The sequence below is a fragment of the Echiichthys vipera genome, assembly GCF_963691815.1.
Source record: "Echiichthys vipera genome assembly, chromosome: 20".
Taxonomy (NCBI): Eukaryota; Metazoa; Chordata; class Actinopteri; order Perciformes; family Trachinidae; genus Echiichthys; species Echiichthys vipera.
Genome location: NC_139845.1, coordinates 19,938,816 through 19,953,759, shown reverse-complemented (window position 1 = coordinate 19,953,759; position 14,944 = coordinate 19,938,816). Strand labels below are relative to the sequence as shown.

Below are 14,944 nucleotides of genomic sequence, written 5' to 3'. Positions count from 1 at the left end.
TGCAACACAAAGCACTGTCATGAATTTTGATTCATGATTTTTAGGCCTGGTTTGGGAAGGGAAAACCTCTGCCAAGTTATGTGATTCGGAGCCTGATACAGAAACATGTTAGACCATTCATGAAAAATGAACAAGCTTAAATCATTACTGCCCTTACAGTCTCTAACCCAATGTCCAGTTCTTCCACATCCGTAGGGATTTTTATATAGAAAATGTGTCACATTTGTGGCCATGGAAAGTCTGCAATTTGACGTCCTGTCTATGTGAAACCGACGGCTTTCTGAGATAGGCATAAACGTGATGTGACGTGAAGCTCAAAGTTGGACGTACAGTGATGTACAACATATGTGTCTGAAGAAGTTAGCCCTGTGGTCTGATAAGTCAGGACTTTCTCTGCCGTGGTGATCAGCATCTCAAGGATTTCACAGGCGTTCCTGTTGCTCATCACGTCAGTCTCTTGTTCCTGTGGTGAACTGTTTCCTGCTTTCACCTTCACATCATCGACACCTCTGCCCAAGTCAGGCCTGTGATGCCGACCCGTATCAACTCTCTTTACATGGAAATCGACCTGCCAATAAGTGTAGGGTCACATTAGGGTCCAAAATCAGGCTGGCAATATACTTTGGGCTGTCTGAAATTGCGGACCAGGCTGCAAAAAAGGCAGCTAAATTACCGTCTTCCTGTCCAGTGTAAAAACACCGAATGACACTAAGATGGATAAAAAAACTGAAAATCTTTCTACTCTTATGAAAGAACAAACAAGTTTTTTCACACCTTGAGTTCACACCTTTTCGACCAACCCAGACCTAGTGCTGTACTGGTGCTGGTTCACTGTTGGTTCAACTTGGAAAACTTCTCAGAACCTGTTTTCCACAGGCTACAGAGCCTAATGCCCACTTGAAGCAGAACAGCAATATACTTTTATATACATGTTTATGTTTGCTTGCCGAGTTGTTAATAATTATTTGTTTTTCTGAAAGGAACTGTGTCTAAATATTTTGCATAACTGTGAAAGAACATTTTTTTTAAAACTTAACTTCTGTTAATCTGTTACTTACTTACTTTCTTACTTAATCTGTTGATTAAGCATACTTAAAAAGACATGTCTCTTTAGAAAAGTTGTTAATTTTGGCAAAAAAAAGTAATAAAAAACATATATTCGAAAATTACAACATTTTTTAAAGCATGCAGGACTTTGTTGTGCCGGTTCAAGACCAGCAGAGAGTTGGTTCCACTGTGGAACCAGCTTTCTTGACGAGAGCCGGTTCTTTGGCTGTCGAAAAAGGAAGAGCCGGTTCAAGATTGGGCACCGGCTCTGAACCAGCCCTCAAAATGTCTTGGTCGAAAAGGGGTATGGTTGTGCCTGCAGAGTAATGTGAGCAAGTAGCTCCTGGACTCTCAGCTTGGGGCTGTGTTCTTGTGTCTTTTACTAGCAAATGTGGTATTAGCAGATCGACCTTTTGTTTTTCATGTTTACATCTTTAATTTTATTTTTGGTTATTCTGTTACAGCTTAATTGTAAGCCTCTACCTTGGACTCGTTTTTTTTTTTTTTTTTTTTTTTTTACATATTTGAAGAATGGACATTAAAACATTAAACACAGACACAGTTTTCTACAGTATTTCAACAAGACATCTAAAAAAAGTGCAACACATTTAACACACAGACATACACATCAGTAAACACAGCAGCAGCATCCACAGTCTCCACATTTTGTAGGCTTTAGATGTTGAATTCATATTACAGTGATGGTGATTCGGTAAATACCACTAAATCCAAAACTTTAACATCTTGTGTACACAATAATCCATGGTCCATCTCTGCAAGTAGCAATACAGACGCCCCCATTTCCAAAGAACACACTTCCACTGCAGAGTCTTTATTATGCCTGGATGGAATTTTTGGAAGCATACTCTACAAAAAGAAATGGTGCAGATTTTGTTATCATTTTTTAGACAGCCACTAGAGCGCAAATCATAGAGCTTATATTGCACCCCTCACCACGGGTCCCTGTGTGGAGCTCAACCCGAAGTTGACCCAGTAGTGATAAACTAATAACCACTAGAAATGGCGTGGTTATCCAAATACTCCCATCACTGCTAAGGCACTCTTTCAGCCTCTTGTTAAGGCACTCTTCCAGCCTTTTATTCATTTTTTATTCATGCTCTTACAATCATTCAACAAATGTAAAAGAACACATTCAGCTTATGTTGTGATTACTTTTAGGTCTTGATTTCCTTGTTATATTAGATTGGTTCGAACATCTGAAAACTGTCTTTTTGGAGAGATCAGCTTGGTTACGTAGCACTCTTATGCCTCCATACTGTGGTCTCTGATTTTACCTTGAGTTTTCGATGTTCAGTGCTGAACTATAAACTTCACACGGATTCTTTTGTATTCCGTCAAAGCTCAGACATGTTAAGGCAAAAGAAAAAAGAAGGAAAACTTTAAGATTTATACTTACCCAAGCTGATGTCTTTTTGTGGACTTCTCACACAAACTGTTGGTAAAATCCTATTGTTGACTAACTTGGAGAAAAGGATGGTCCGGGAGACTTGATGAGTTACATTGAAACATTCAGTGACACTCGATCCAGGAGAATTATGATTAAGCTGTAAAAGTCGACCAGTGTGTGACCTCGTATAGCGCCATGCCAACTCCTCTTACTTCCTGTCTTACTTAAGCTAACGTTAGGAATAACCGAATATGGTCCTTCCTTATCCATCTACTGTACATGCAACGATATTACTGGAGCCTAAACACAATTCATGTTTACTTAAACAAAATTGCTGCAGACACATTCAACACATCTCTAGGGTCAGACAGTCTGATCAGATGAGAGGCAGAGTTCACTCTATCATATGTTGGTGTGTGTTGTGTTTAGTCTCCCTTTGTCCTTGAAGGAGTGTTATCAATGCAGCTGTTTTGCAGTCATACAGGGGGACAGAGAGTCATGACCTGCTGCTGTTGTGTTGTTTACTGACCCGACTGTGACATGCAGTACAACTGTTTTAATTAAGCACAGCATAAGAGCATTTATCACCCATAACTGTACGCACCTTGACTGGTCAAATTATTATTATATTATATTATTAATATATATATATTATATTATAATATATTATATTATGATATTATTATTATATTTATTATAATTATATTATTCATTATGGTACAGATTTTGTACTGCATTCATTCTTCACCAAAAACACGATAAAGAATTTAACCAAAGCAAGTGCCCTAGTTCAGATTTTCCAGGTCAAATACACAGAACTTCACATTAAGGATTGGCCCAAATAATCAAATATCTGGATATCCGGATGTTCAATCATAACGTAGATATTCGGTTTTCAATTTGAGTATTCGGCTTTGGTTTTTTTTTCACATTCCTTCAAAAAATAATGGTTTAAATTAATTCATGCTCGCTCTTTTTTCTCTTTTCTGTCCTCATGCTTGGTTATTGTGTGCTTAGTAGAGAGAAGCTGCAATAAATTCACTAAGTTATTGTTCCCAACATTAGCGGCTCCGTTTTAACAAAATAGGCTTTAAAGAAGTGCATGCAGGCTGAAATTCACTGTGATGTTTGGAGCATTAACCACTTATCAGCCGCAGATTCATGAATTCCACTGAAACACTGCAGCCTGTGGATGTTGGCGACATGAAGTAAAGTTATAACTGAGCTACCTGGTGTGTGTGTGTGTGTGTGTGTGTGTGTGTGTGTGTGTGTGTGTGTGTGTGTGTGTGTGTGTGTGTGTGTGTGTGTGTGTTTGTGTGTGTGTAGAGGTCTGTGTACTTTAAATGTAGCAGACCACTGTTGTTCTCGGGCGATTGAATGAATTAAAACACCATCTACGACAGGGGAACTGGCTGAATGGCTCCTTCCAGGTTCAGGCTTTGGCTCAGTTCAACGCACCCAAACTGTCCAAAAATGTGTGAAATCCTCATAAAAAGTGTGAACATATTTATGCGAGTGTCTCAAATGAAAATACAGAAGGAAATTTATAATTAGATACATGGGTACATAAGACTTGTTTAAACTCAAAAGCCTTAATTTCTCCAGGAATTTCAGTTTATATTTTGTAGACGCATCATTTTTTTGAAAACATGCAGAGGCATTATTCAGTTGAACAACTGAAGCATTATTTACTTTTATTAAGTGGTTGGAAACTATACTGCTACACCTTTATACTCAGTGATGACATGTATCAACATTTTGTGCATTTTTCAAGCTGTGCATGGTAACTTTGATAGAATGATTACCAATTGCTAACGTCCATTAGGATATGTCCCCTGTTCTTTGTTTACTATGAATGATAAGGAAACACAAGACAATTACTTTTTTTTAAATCTTTAACAGTGCTTGACTGTTCAACAGTTTACATGTTTGAAAGTATAGTATGTAAAGTATCTATATAAAAGGCAAAAAATCCTATCTGACAAAATTATTTTACATATAAAAAATATTCCCATATTAACAACAATGAGGTTATAATAATTATATAACATTAAAACCTCTTTGTTTAAACTTTACACTAAACAGGCTAGAGTCAGTTCTGTCATTTGGCTGTTCATGTGTCCCCTGATTGAGTGATAGTCATAGTGCCACGACTGACAACAGGAAGTCAGCTTTATGTGTCATACATAATCGCATTTTGAGGGGCTTGGGACTCTTGAAAACCCACCAAAATTGGCACACAGGTCAGAAGTGACAAGAATTGCAAAGGTCGGCAGTAATAGAGCTTTGGTGTGGCCAGTGGCCCTCATAGCACCCCAAAACACAGGCCATGGTTAGGAAAAAGTTATCCTGATGTTCACGAAATTTGGTAAGATAATTGCTCTCATCTTGAAGAACATATTGACATTTTTGATTCTTTTTCACCTAACAGAAAATCAACCATCTTGAATTTTTGCTTTATTTTCATTTGTTTGAGGCCTTTAGGATGCACAAACATGCACAAAACTGTTGCACTTGAACGCATTTTCAGCCCCCTCGAAATACTCTAAATATACTTGAAATACTCCAAAAAAAAAAATTGGAACACACAACAAACCCTAAAACACTGTGCAACTGTTTCACTGTAAAGTGAAATTCCGGTGTAAAATCATCCCAGGGTCTTTTTTGGCAAATACACTCATTAAATAAGCCACTGAGACATTTTTTTTTTGTGTAACAACGATTAACGGAGAAACGTAGAGTCAGCCGAATGCGGGGCACTATGGTGAACGCATTAAAACAGCTTTTTAAACCCCTAATACTGCTACAGGGGCCAGTAGGTCAGTCTTTAAAACGCTCTTCTAATAAACTCCGGGTTCACTAACTATGATGTTGGTGCTTCAGGCAGTACTTTAGTGTGTCAAGGTAGGGGTTAAAGTAAGAACTGAAATCAATAAAATTAAGTTTCTGGTTTGCAAATTTAGTGGTATTCATATAGAATCTACCTAATAATAAGAAAATGATCATTACATACAACTTTTTGATGGGAAATATATTTTCAAAAATACCAAAAAATAAATAAATAAAATTTGAGTTTGAGTCGTATACCTAACTTTCTGTTTAAAAATAGGCAAATTTCATGCCACAGTGTTTGACTCAAAGAGCATTCCCTAAAAAAATGCTGTGTTTCATCTGTGATGTGACAAAAGGAGCAGAGAGGCTCAACATTTAACAGATATCTTACAATAACAGAATAAACAGGATAACAGCTGTGCAATCATTTCAGAGACACCTCTGGGTAATAACCATGTTTTTTTCCTATTTTAAAATACAGATTACTCCAAAAACATATAGAAGCAGGTTTACTAATTGTGCATCTTTGCATTAATTGCCTTATACATATATTATTAGTTTTATACTGAAAAAAGGATGTGAGTTTCTTATATAAAGCTCTGGTAGAGAAGTTTGCTGAACAGTATCTCTGATTGCAGATGAAAGCACCCCCGTCCCCCATCGAGGGGAGAATGTCACTTTTACCTGTCTTTAAAACTTGAGAGCCCTTATCTTGGCCCAGCGTCAAACATGCGCACCGCCCCTTAACGTATTAGATGAGTATCACATTGGGGGCTGAAGAAGAGGGGCCACTCACGTACCTCTTGCGTCACTTGGGATTGTGAATTCATATTGAATTATGGACTGAAAAAAAGGCATGAAAACGAAAAAGCAATGTCCTCATTGTTTCCTTTTTAGTTGTCATGAAATGAGCAGTCTTGAAGAAAATGAAGATGCAGTTTGGATGATCTAATATGAATTTTATTTATGAGTCCAATAATGCAGCTATGACCTTTAGATCCTTTATTAATGCATAGTGTTTTCTTTAGTGGTGAGTAATTGCAGAGCTTTATGTATCTTCCTGCCACTTACCCATGGATGTATTATCTTGCATAAAATGCATAACTGCAATGCATTGTGGGTGATATCCACCACTGTAGTGACCATCGATCCACTCGATCTCACTAGTGATGTCCAAATAAAGCTTCATGAAGCACTAGTTGGATTTGTTGACCCCACTAGATGGAGCTCTTGGTTTAAAGAAAAGGTCTTTATGAATGGTGATTCGGTGTGTTTTCAACCCTTTGTGGAAGAAAAAATGAAAATGCTTCATGAAGCTTCATTTGAACATCACTAGTGCCCAGTTCTGAGCAGTGATTGGTCGGTTTTTGGCTGTCAATTGTTGCAGCAATGCCTGCAATCGATGACGGACCTCCTTTCTGCGAGCACCGCATCTAACCATTTGTGGGTCTTGTGAAATGGTCGCAGCCTTGTTACCGTGGCACGTATAGTTGCGCCACATTTTTACATAATATGAGGCACCCATCACAATATACTATGACGCCCTATGTGCAGCGCATGTTCTGCATTTAGGGAGGGGCAGCCCTGTACTTGACCTACATAACGTATTAAACGTATATGTAGCTTAAGTTATGTAACAGGCATACTTATTATTGTAATTATTATTGACAGTTATTATTATTTATATTAATTTTATTTTTTATTTTCAAATACAAACAACACAGTGACACAGGTGGAGAGATTATTTCTCCACGCTGGCCTGGGAACGCCTCGGGATCCCCCAGTTAGAGCTGGTTAATGTGGCCCGGGAAAAGGAAGTTTGGGGTCCCCTGCTAAAGCTGCTGCCCCTGCGACCCGACCCCGGATAAGCGGATGAAGATGAGATGAGATGAGACAGTGACACATCTCTACCCCTTTAAAAAATAGGAAATAGGGAAACATATTTTAATGTACCATTGAGCTGTAAAATCAGATTTTTCCCAGCCAGTTGGCTTGTGCGCAGGACAAATGTTCTCATTTTACAGCTAAATGGTACACTCAAACATGTTTCTGAAAACACGTAATGCGAGCAATAGGCAGTACAGTAAAAAAATTATTGTGATTTGATCAACGCTGCCTAGTTTCACAGTTTGATTGGAGTTCGGAGCAGTTATTGACTCTGCGTCAGAGACTTCACTGCTCTGATTGGTTGTTTTTCTCCAGACTCAGTGGAACCTAGCAGATGCAATTAGGAGCACATAGATGGCTTTAGGAGCAGACAGGAACAGCAGGTAGAGCGAAAGAGAAATCAGACATCTGTCTCATGGTGCTTTCAAGATATAGTGACAGTTACAGCAAATGTGATTTTTTTTTTTTAATATACAGAAAGTTAACGACTTCAGCTTTAATATATTACTGATGGTGTTTAACTGCCTCTTTACAATTCACTATATTGTGCACCATGTAATTAATATATTATTCCCTCTAAATAAGTCTCTCCTTATTTAATTAGTTTTCTTTCAATTCACAACGTTGACCACATTTTCACAATGTGCGTCTGTCGCTGGTATGAGGAAGTGTTGAAATGAATGTTGTTAGGGAGAAAATACATTTCCTATGAAAGGAAATTGAGAATGCAGTTTACTTATAGCAGACAGCCTGGTTACCAGGAAGAAAAAAAGTTTGTTTTCTGCAAACCACAGAAACACTGATATGAAATGTTTTTTCGGCACTTTCACCCCGACTTTCACCCCGTACAATACCAATGTTTTTTGTTGACCTGACTGATAATACCAGTACTTAGCCTCTCTATGCCAGTGCGCTCTTCAAGGTTCTCAAACACTTTCAGCTTAACCTCCATGGAGGTTTACCCTCCTCCTTTCTTCAATTCAGGTTTTCAGGAGCGTTTGATGTAACGTGTACCATTATCAGTGATTAGTACTCAAATTAAAGTAAAATTACGGGTTTTTATGTACACAAAACACAACTTTTAGAATGTAAATGTAATTTGTTACTTCCACCAGACAGTATATAACATAAAAAATACAAAACATGTTCAACCCACAACCAAATAAATAACTCACTTAACATTTAATTTAGTATTCTTAATTATATAACATCATCTTTAATAGTGTTGAATCAATACTCTCAATACATATAAAGTTCTTAAAAAGCTTAAGTAAAGAAAATCACTGTTCCCAGCCGAGACATAGTCCAGCACATTGCCACAAATTGTAATTTTTACACTCACGTTTTCGTAATGAATCAAACATGATATAAAATGTTAATCAGTGATCTTTAGAGGTGCTGGTAGGTGGATTTTGTTACCTTCCAACAAAGAAAGGTTAGCTGTTCCAAAAGTGATTTTCTACATCTCCTGAAATGCTGCTTGACCATGCAAAGAGACGGGGGAGAAATGAGGTTGGTGTGTAAAGTGTGATCATTCAGCATTACTTTGTAGTACTCAACCCCAGGGGCCGAGTGGCTATCAGGACAATAGGGAGATTGCCCGGTCGACACACCGACACACACACCGACACACACACACCGACACACACACCGAGACACACACACACACACACACACACACACACACACACACACACACACACACACACACACACACACACACACACACACACACACACACACACACACACACACACACACACACACACACACACACACACACACACACACACACACACACACACACACACACACACACACACACACACGGCAACTTAACTAACATTAAACATCTAGCTGCCCTTTTGAGGGCACGTGTAGGACAAGAGAACGTCAATCATATTCTTGATAATGGGAGGTTGAGGGTGGAGGCTGTGTGGCAGGTGGTGGGCAACGACCATCTCCCAGGCATCAACCAGATGAACATTCAGTCCTTTGAACATGGCTCTGAGCACCTTATCAATCCGCAGTGAGTACCAGTCGCTGTGGATTAATACCTCATTAAGCATCAGAGTTTTGGGGTTCCCGGTCCGTATGACGACCAGCGTGCCTGGAGCTCTGTCCAGCAGCCGCACCACTGCCCTGCGGATGCTCTGCAGCCTCCGGATGTAGACCTCAATAGGGAAAGTGCTGAAATGAGCCCAGATGCCAAAAACTACGACAGTGTTGGTGCCTCCATTTAAGCCATCTAATTCATTGGCAATGTAACGCAGCTCACTGGTTAGTTGGGGAGTAAAACTGAGAGGGGGGCCGTGGCAGCGGAACGTCACCAAGATGTTGTTTGCATGGTCTAAAGCCATTAGAGGTCCAATTTTCATCGGACTGTGCAGGTTAAACTCCTTCAGGTCTAAAAGTGTTACAGAGGGAACAGATTAAGCTGCAGAATTAACAAAAAACAACAACTTTTAATTTCCAGAAATCCTGGTGGATCAGGTACCTGGTAGTGCTGCATTGAGGAATTCAAACCACTGTCTGACGGTGGAGTCTCCATACATGTGGACCACCTTGCCTTTCAGACACTGACTGATGGTAGAGGAGGTGCTGAACTGGCGAACTGTGGTGCCATCTAGTGCTCGCCACACTCCCTGGTAGTAATAGCCAGAGGGTCCAGACTTCACACTGCCATTTTTTAACTCTGGTTCACCTGAGAGGAAGTTAAAGGACATGGGTCAGGCTTTTTCCATTGTTTTTCTTATCTACAACAAATCCCATGACAAGATATATGTAGTAATAAGAATGCCCACAAGGTTGCGCAGTTGGCGGAGAGAACCAGAATCCACACATAATGTGAATATTGTTGATGTTCGGGGTCCTACTACTGGGATGTGTGTTGATGTGTATCCTACCTGCAATTCTCCAGTTTAATATTATTATTATTATTATTATTATCATTGGCAGTTGTAGCTGTAGTACATTTCATACTTTACCTTCCTCTTTTGGCACCACGGTGACACTGACGGGTCCTGAAGGCCGAATATAGACTTTTATGTTGACACCACTGAAGAAAACACATAACAAAATATCTCTCACACACACTACAACATTAACAACATAAAAAACAAGAAAGGAGGAAAAACATAACTTCATGAAGTTAAAACAAGAAAGCTACTTACTACAAACTACTTCAAAATTCACAAAACTGAGCTTCACAAAATCCATTTATGAGTTAATACAGTATCCAACTGACATGCTGTCTCTCGGAGGCTGTAGAAGGCTAAGTAACACCAGATTTAGGCTACATCTTGGTGAGGGAAAACTGGCATGGCCATTTTTAAAGGAACATTTTCATTAAAAGACAGCGGTCCAATGGTTTTGTAATGTGCAAGATGTCACTCACAGTGATGAAATCACATTTAATTATCACCTGATTTTGCAGTTCTCTCAGCTCCACAGAACGCTGTAGCATCTTTCAGCTCACCGTTTTGTTTTTACAACCCATGATGATGTAAGGAACTACAGCTGTAACATGTACAAACTGATCGATTATTAAACTTAAACCAGCTTACTGCGCTTCCTTTCATGCTAATTAGATTCTCCGGTCTCTGTCACAGGATGTGATGTTCAATAGTGTCAAAAGCAGCACTTAGATCTAGTAAAACAAGTACAGAGACAAGTCGTTGGTCTGAAGCTATTAGTCATTAGTAATTTTCACCAATGTCTGTCACAATGCTATGATTCATTGTTCAAGTCCTCAAATAACCCATGATTATGTAAGAAGTCATACAACTGATGGCATCTATTTTCTTGAGGATCCTAGAGAGAAAGGGAAGGTTAGGTATAGGTCTATTGGCCAAAACTTCAAAAGCAGGAGATGTATTTTATCTCTAATAGTTAGAATTTTTATAATTAATGAAGCTCATGACGTCATTACTACTGAGGGTTAGATGAATACATGGCTAAATAGAGGTGTTTCAAGGGTGTGGTTAAAAGGGTGAGTAGGTTTATAACAAACAGAGTTGTCTGTATTTCTCTCCAAGTTGCATTTGAAAGACTAAGAACAAGACTTTCAAATGAATTAAATTAAGTTAAGGTTTAGGGTTGATTCAAAGGCTTGAGTCATAAATGGATGCAACTCCCCTTCTCGCCACTGCCTTGAGGAATATGAGTATTAATCATAGACTGGATAAAAAAATGGAGGTAGCCTGTCTGCCTAAGCCCGTTCTATCTACTTGATCCAATCATATTGGCCTCTTGGAGCCACCATCTTGTCAGACTTTGACTCCTCCTAGTTTCCTCTTACCAAAAAAGGGCATTGATGTGACGTTGGGGGGAGGGAGATACGTCCATCTGGCTGACGTATACAGAATTAGCCTCATTAGATCACCTTAGCTCCACCACCTGGGAGCTAGGCTAACACTAGATAAACAGGAGTGGGAGTCAGTGTTGAGATTTTTTTATGGTAATAGGAGTCTTTTTTTTTTTTTTGTAATGGGAACAGGATTTTTTAGAGGGTAGAGACTGACATGGCACTCCGTGTCTCTAGCAGAGATTACACCAGCTCCGGGAGTAAAGTGCAGGCAGTCAGCATTTATGATCTATGATTTAAACTGATATTCAACAACGTACTATGCAAATAGACTGTAAAACACCTACTCTCACAGTCTGAATCCTCTCGGTGCTCCAGATTAGCATCTAGTGTATGTGCCATAGATAGTAGGCTGTATTGCAAGTCATGGTGCAAGAGCGGCCTTAACAAGGTTTAATTATGCTGTGAAAGAGAACTGCAGTTTTTTGCACTTCCATACTGGAATTAGGAAGTCACTATGGTAGGGGCTTTGTATCAGTATGACTGGGAGGAGTGGATTAATTTAGACCAAAGAATTATTTAAGACACAATACTATTTATTACTATTTTGTACTATTTGCACTAGGTTTTCGTATCTGAAAGGAGTCCCTAAGTGTGTTATTAGGACTCTGCGTGGCCATAGACTCCGTTTCTCTTTTCATTAAATCACCAGAAAACAACTGTAACACACATAGACACCAGTCTACACACACCAGATGCACGACAGATACACCCTGACATAACGTGATTCCCTGTTTCCATGCACAGGCTGCAGTGTTTCACTGGAATTCATAAATTAGTGGCCAATTACGGCTGTGCCAACTATCATTTTGCGCTTTGACTATTCGGTAATAACCAACAGGTAAAAGCAACAACATGGATGATTTGCTCTCTGGCTCCTTTTATGGTTGGGAAACCGAAATTTGTTTGACTACTTTCGTAAAAGTTGCCATGGTTACATCATCAGGGGATACACACGCATTTGTTAGCAAGCCAAGGAAGCCCGCAACGCAGTCTGCCCAAGCCAAAGCCAGAAGTACCAGAGAGGGGAATGTCTTCATCCCAGGTAGAGTGGCCTATATTTCTGCAAGTAATGTCAAAAGTATATAATTTTTTCAACAGCAAAATATCAAAGTACTTTAGTTCGCGTAGGTCACTTATACTAGTAGTCCAACAGCATGAGAGCCAAGTCGCCATGGGTGGTGAATCATAGTGATGTCCAAATGAAGCTTCATGAATCATTAGTTGGACTTGTTGACCCCACTAGAAGGAGCTCTTGGTTTAAAGAAACGGGCTCAATCAGTTTGTTTTCAACCCTTTGTTAACAGAGAGCTCCAACTAGTGGAGAAAAAATTGTAAATAATCAAGATGGTTCTTGAAGCTTGATTTGAACATCATGAGTGAATCCCTCTTCCTCCTTTAGGTGCGTGAACACAGGGCCAGTATTGATCCTCGTCCGCCCTCAGATTCTGTCACTATGCCTTTTTCTTTTCTTGGACTCCTCTGACAAAAGCTTTGCTTCTTTCGGTTTAGTTTCATTTTTGGCCATGACATCAACACAGTCTACACATGATCTACAGCCAACAGACAGTCATACACACGCTATGCTAGGCAGCTGGGGGGGGGGGGGGGGGGGGGGGGGGCTAAATGCTCATAATAGATGCTCAATCTGAGAGTCTGACACAGCACTGTTGAAGACAGATAAAAACAAATCACATTCATGTTATAATGACACATAATAAGAGGCCAATATGTCAGAAATCACTCAGAAACTGGTTTGTTACAGCGCAGCACTGGACTCAAATGCAACCACTGATGTGTCATGCGCTTGCGAACCCAGGATCAGAGGATATATTATTTACACACGTTCACAGTGAAATTAAAAAGAATAAAAAGTCCTAGAATGTACTGGGACAACATATTTTGCAACCTTAAGCAAGAAAATGCAGTGCCCACTGGGATTTTCATGCACAACCATCTCTAGGGTTTACAGAGAATGGTCTGAAAAAGAGAAAATATCCAGTGAGTGGCCATTCTGTAGGTGTGTTTTGGTTGTCGTTGTCATGCTGGAAGGTGACACCTGCTCATTTTCTGTAGTTCTGTAGGTGCAAATGCCTTGTTGATGCCAGAGGTCAGGAACAATGGCCAGACTGGTTGGAGCTGATAGAAAGGCAACAGTTACTCAAATAACCACTCGTTACAACCGAGAAATGCGGGAGAGCATCTTCTGCTCCCTCACCTTTGAAAGAGCAATGTCTCATGGTGATTGAGGACCTCTTTGGGCTGTTCTTTCTCTTTAATCCTGGCGTGGTCGGTCCTGGCATCACAGCTGAGGTGTTTTGGTTTGTAGCAGAACCAAGGCTCGCCTGTACGGAGGTCAGTGTAGTTGCACAGTGGCTGAGTTGGACGTAGGCAGACGTTACAGGTGGTAGTTTGAAAGAGTGAGCCTGAGCGGAAGAGACTTCTGAATTGAGTCCTGTCAGGCTGTTCGCTGGTCAGCCTGTTCAGTACTGTGACAGCCTCACTAGAGTGAACCAGCATCACCTGATTGGACAGAGAACCAGAGTTTTCACTAAAATCCACAATTTGTTTGTAGAAAAGAATCTTATCTGAAATGAAAAAGACTCAATTTTCTTAAATGACTGATATTTTTAAGGGGCAAATCTGCAAAGGTTATCATAAAACGCACAGGTGAATGGGCGGAACTTAGTGAACAGTCATTTAGAGGATAGGTTACAGATAAATTACTTGCATTACAATCACATTTAACTTAATAATCTATTAGCATTACCTCAACCAGCGCATCTCCTTCCCACAGTAAAGAGAAAAGAGCAGAGTAGCTGCCATTGAGATGATCCACCACTTGCCCAACCACACCTGCACCAAGCTTCTGGTTGTGCAGCCGGGCGAGTAAGAAGTCCCCCCCAGACTTCTTGGGACGGCCCTGGAAGTCAAACATGTTGATTATAACATGCAGCTGATCCCCTATGTGCCACTGTCCTCCTCCCCTCCTTGAAAGAATGGTGAAGGAGCTGTGCGCTGGATCACTGGTCTGCTCCAGGGAAAGAGGCGATGCTTCAGGCCAAGCAATGGAGTCTAGTAGGAGGTGTTCCTCCAGTGCGTCCTTAGGGGTCAGTGGCTGGAAGGTGCAGAAGCCTTGATGCATGTCAGGGCCAGTGGAAACAGTCTGGACGATGATTATGGAGTTTAATTTATGCTGAAACTGGCAAGGGGTTGAGAGTTGTGATGTTCAAATGAAGCTTCATGAAGTATTTACATTATTTTCTGAGTCCACTAGATGGAGCTCTCTGGTCAACAAACTGTTAAAACACATTGAATCACCATTCCTTAAGCCCTTTTCTTTAAACCAAGAGCTCCATCTAGTGGGGTCAACAAATACAACAAATGCTTCATAAAGCTTCATT

The 14,944-nt window shown here is 40.0% G+C and overlaps 1 protein-coding gene across 1 annotated transcript; it reads right to left on the bottom strand.

Moving 5' to 3' along the window:
* Positions 1–9,027: 9,027 nt before the first annotated feature.
* On the bottom strand, positions 9,028–14,685 carry LOC310962600 (NXPE family member 3-like; the record flags this gene model as incomplete). The annotated part of the gene is made up of 5 exons (XM_083935106.1): positions 9,028–9,581; positions 9,672–9,878; positions 10,162–10,232; positions 13,759–14,063; positions 14,311–14,685. The coding sequence occupies 5 exons, from the start codon at positions 14,683–14,685 to the stop codon at positions 9,028–9,030; spliced, it is 1,512 nt and encodes a 503-aa protein (XP_083791232.1).
* Positions 14,686–14,944: the final 259 nt, after the last annotated feature.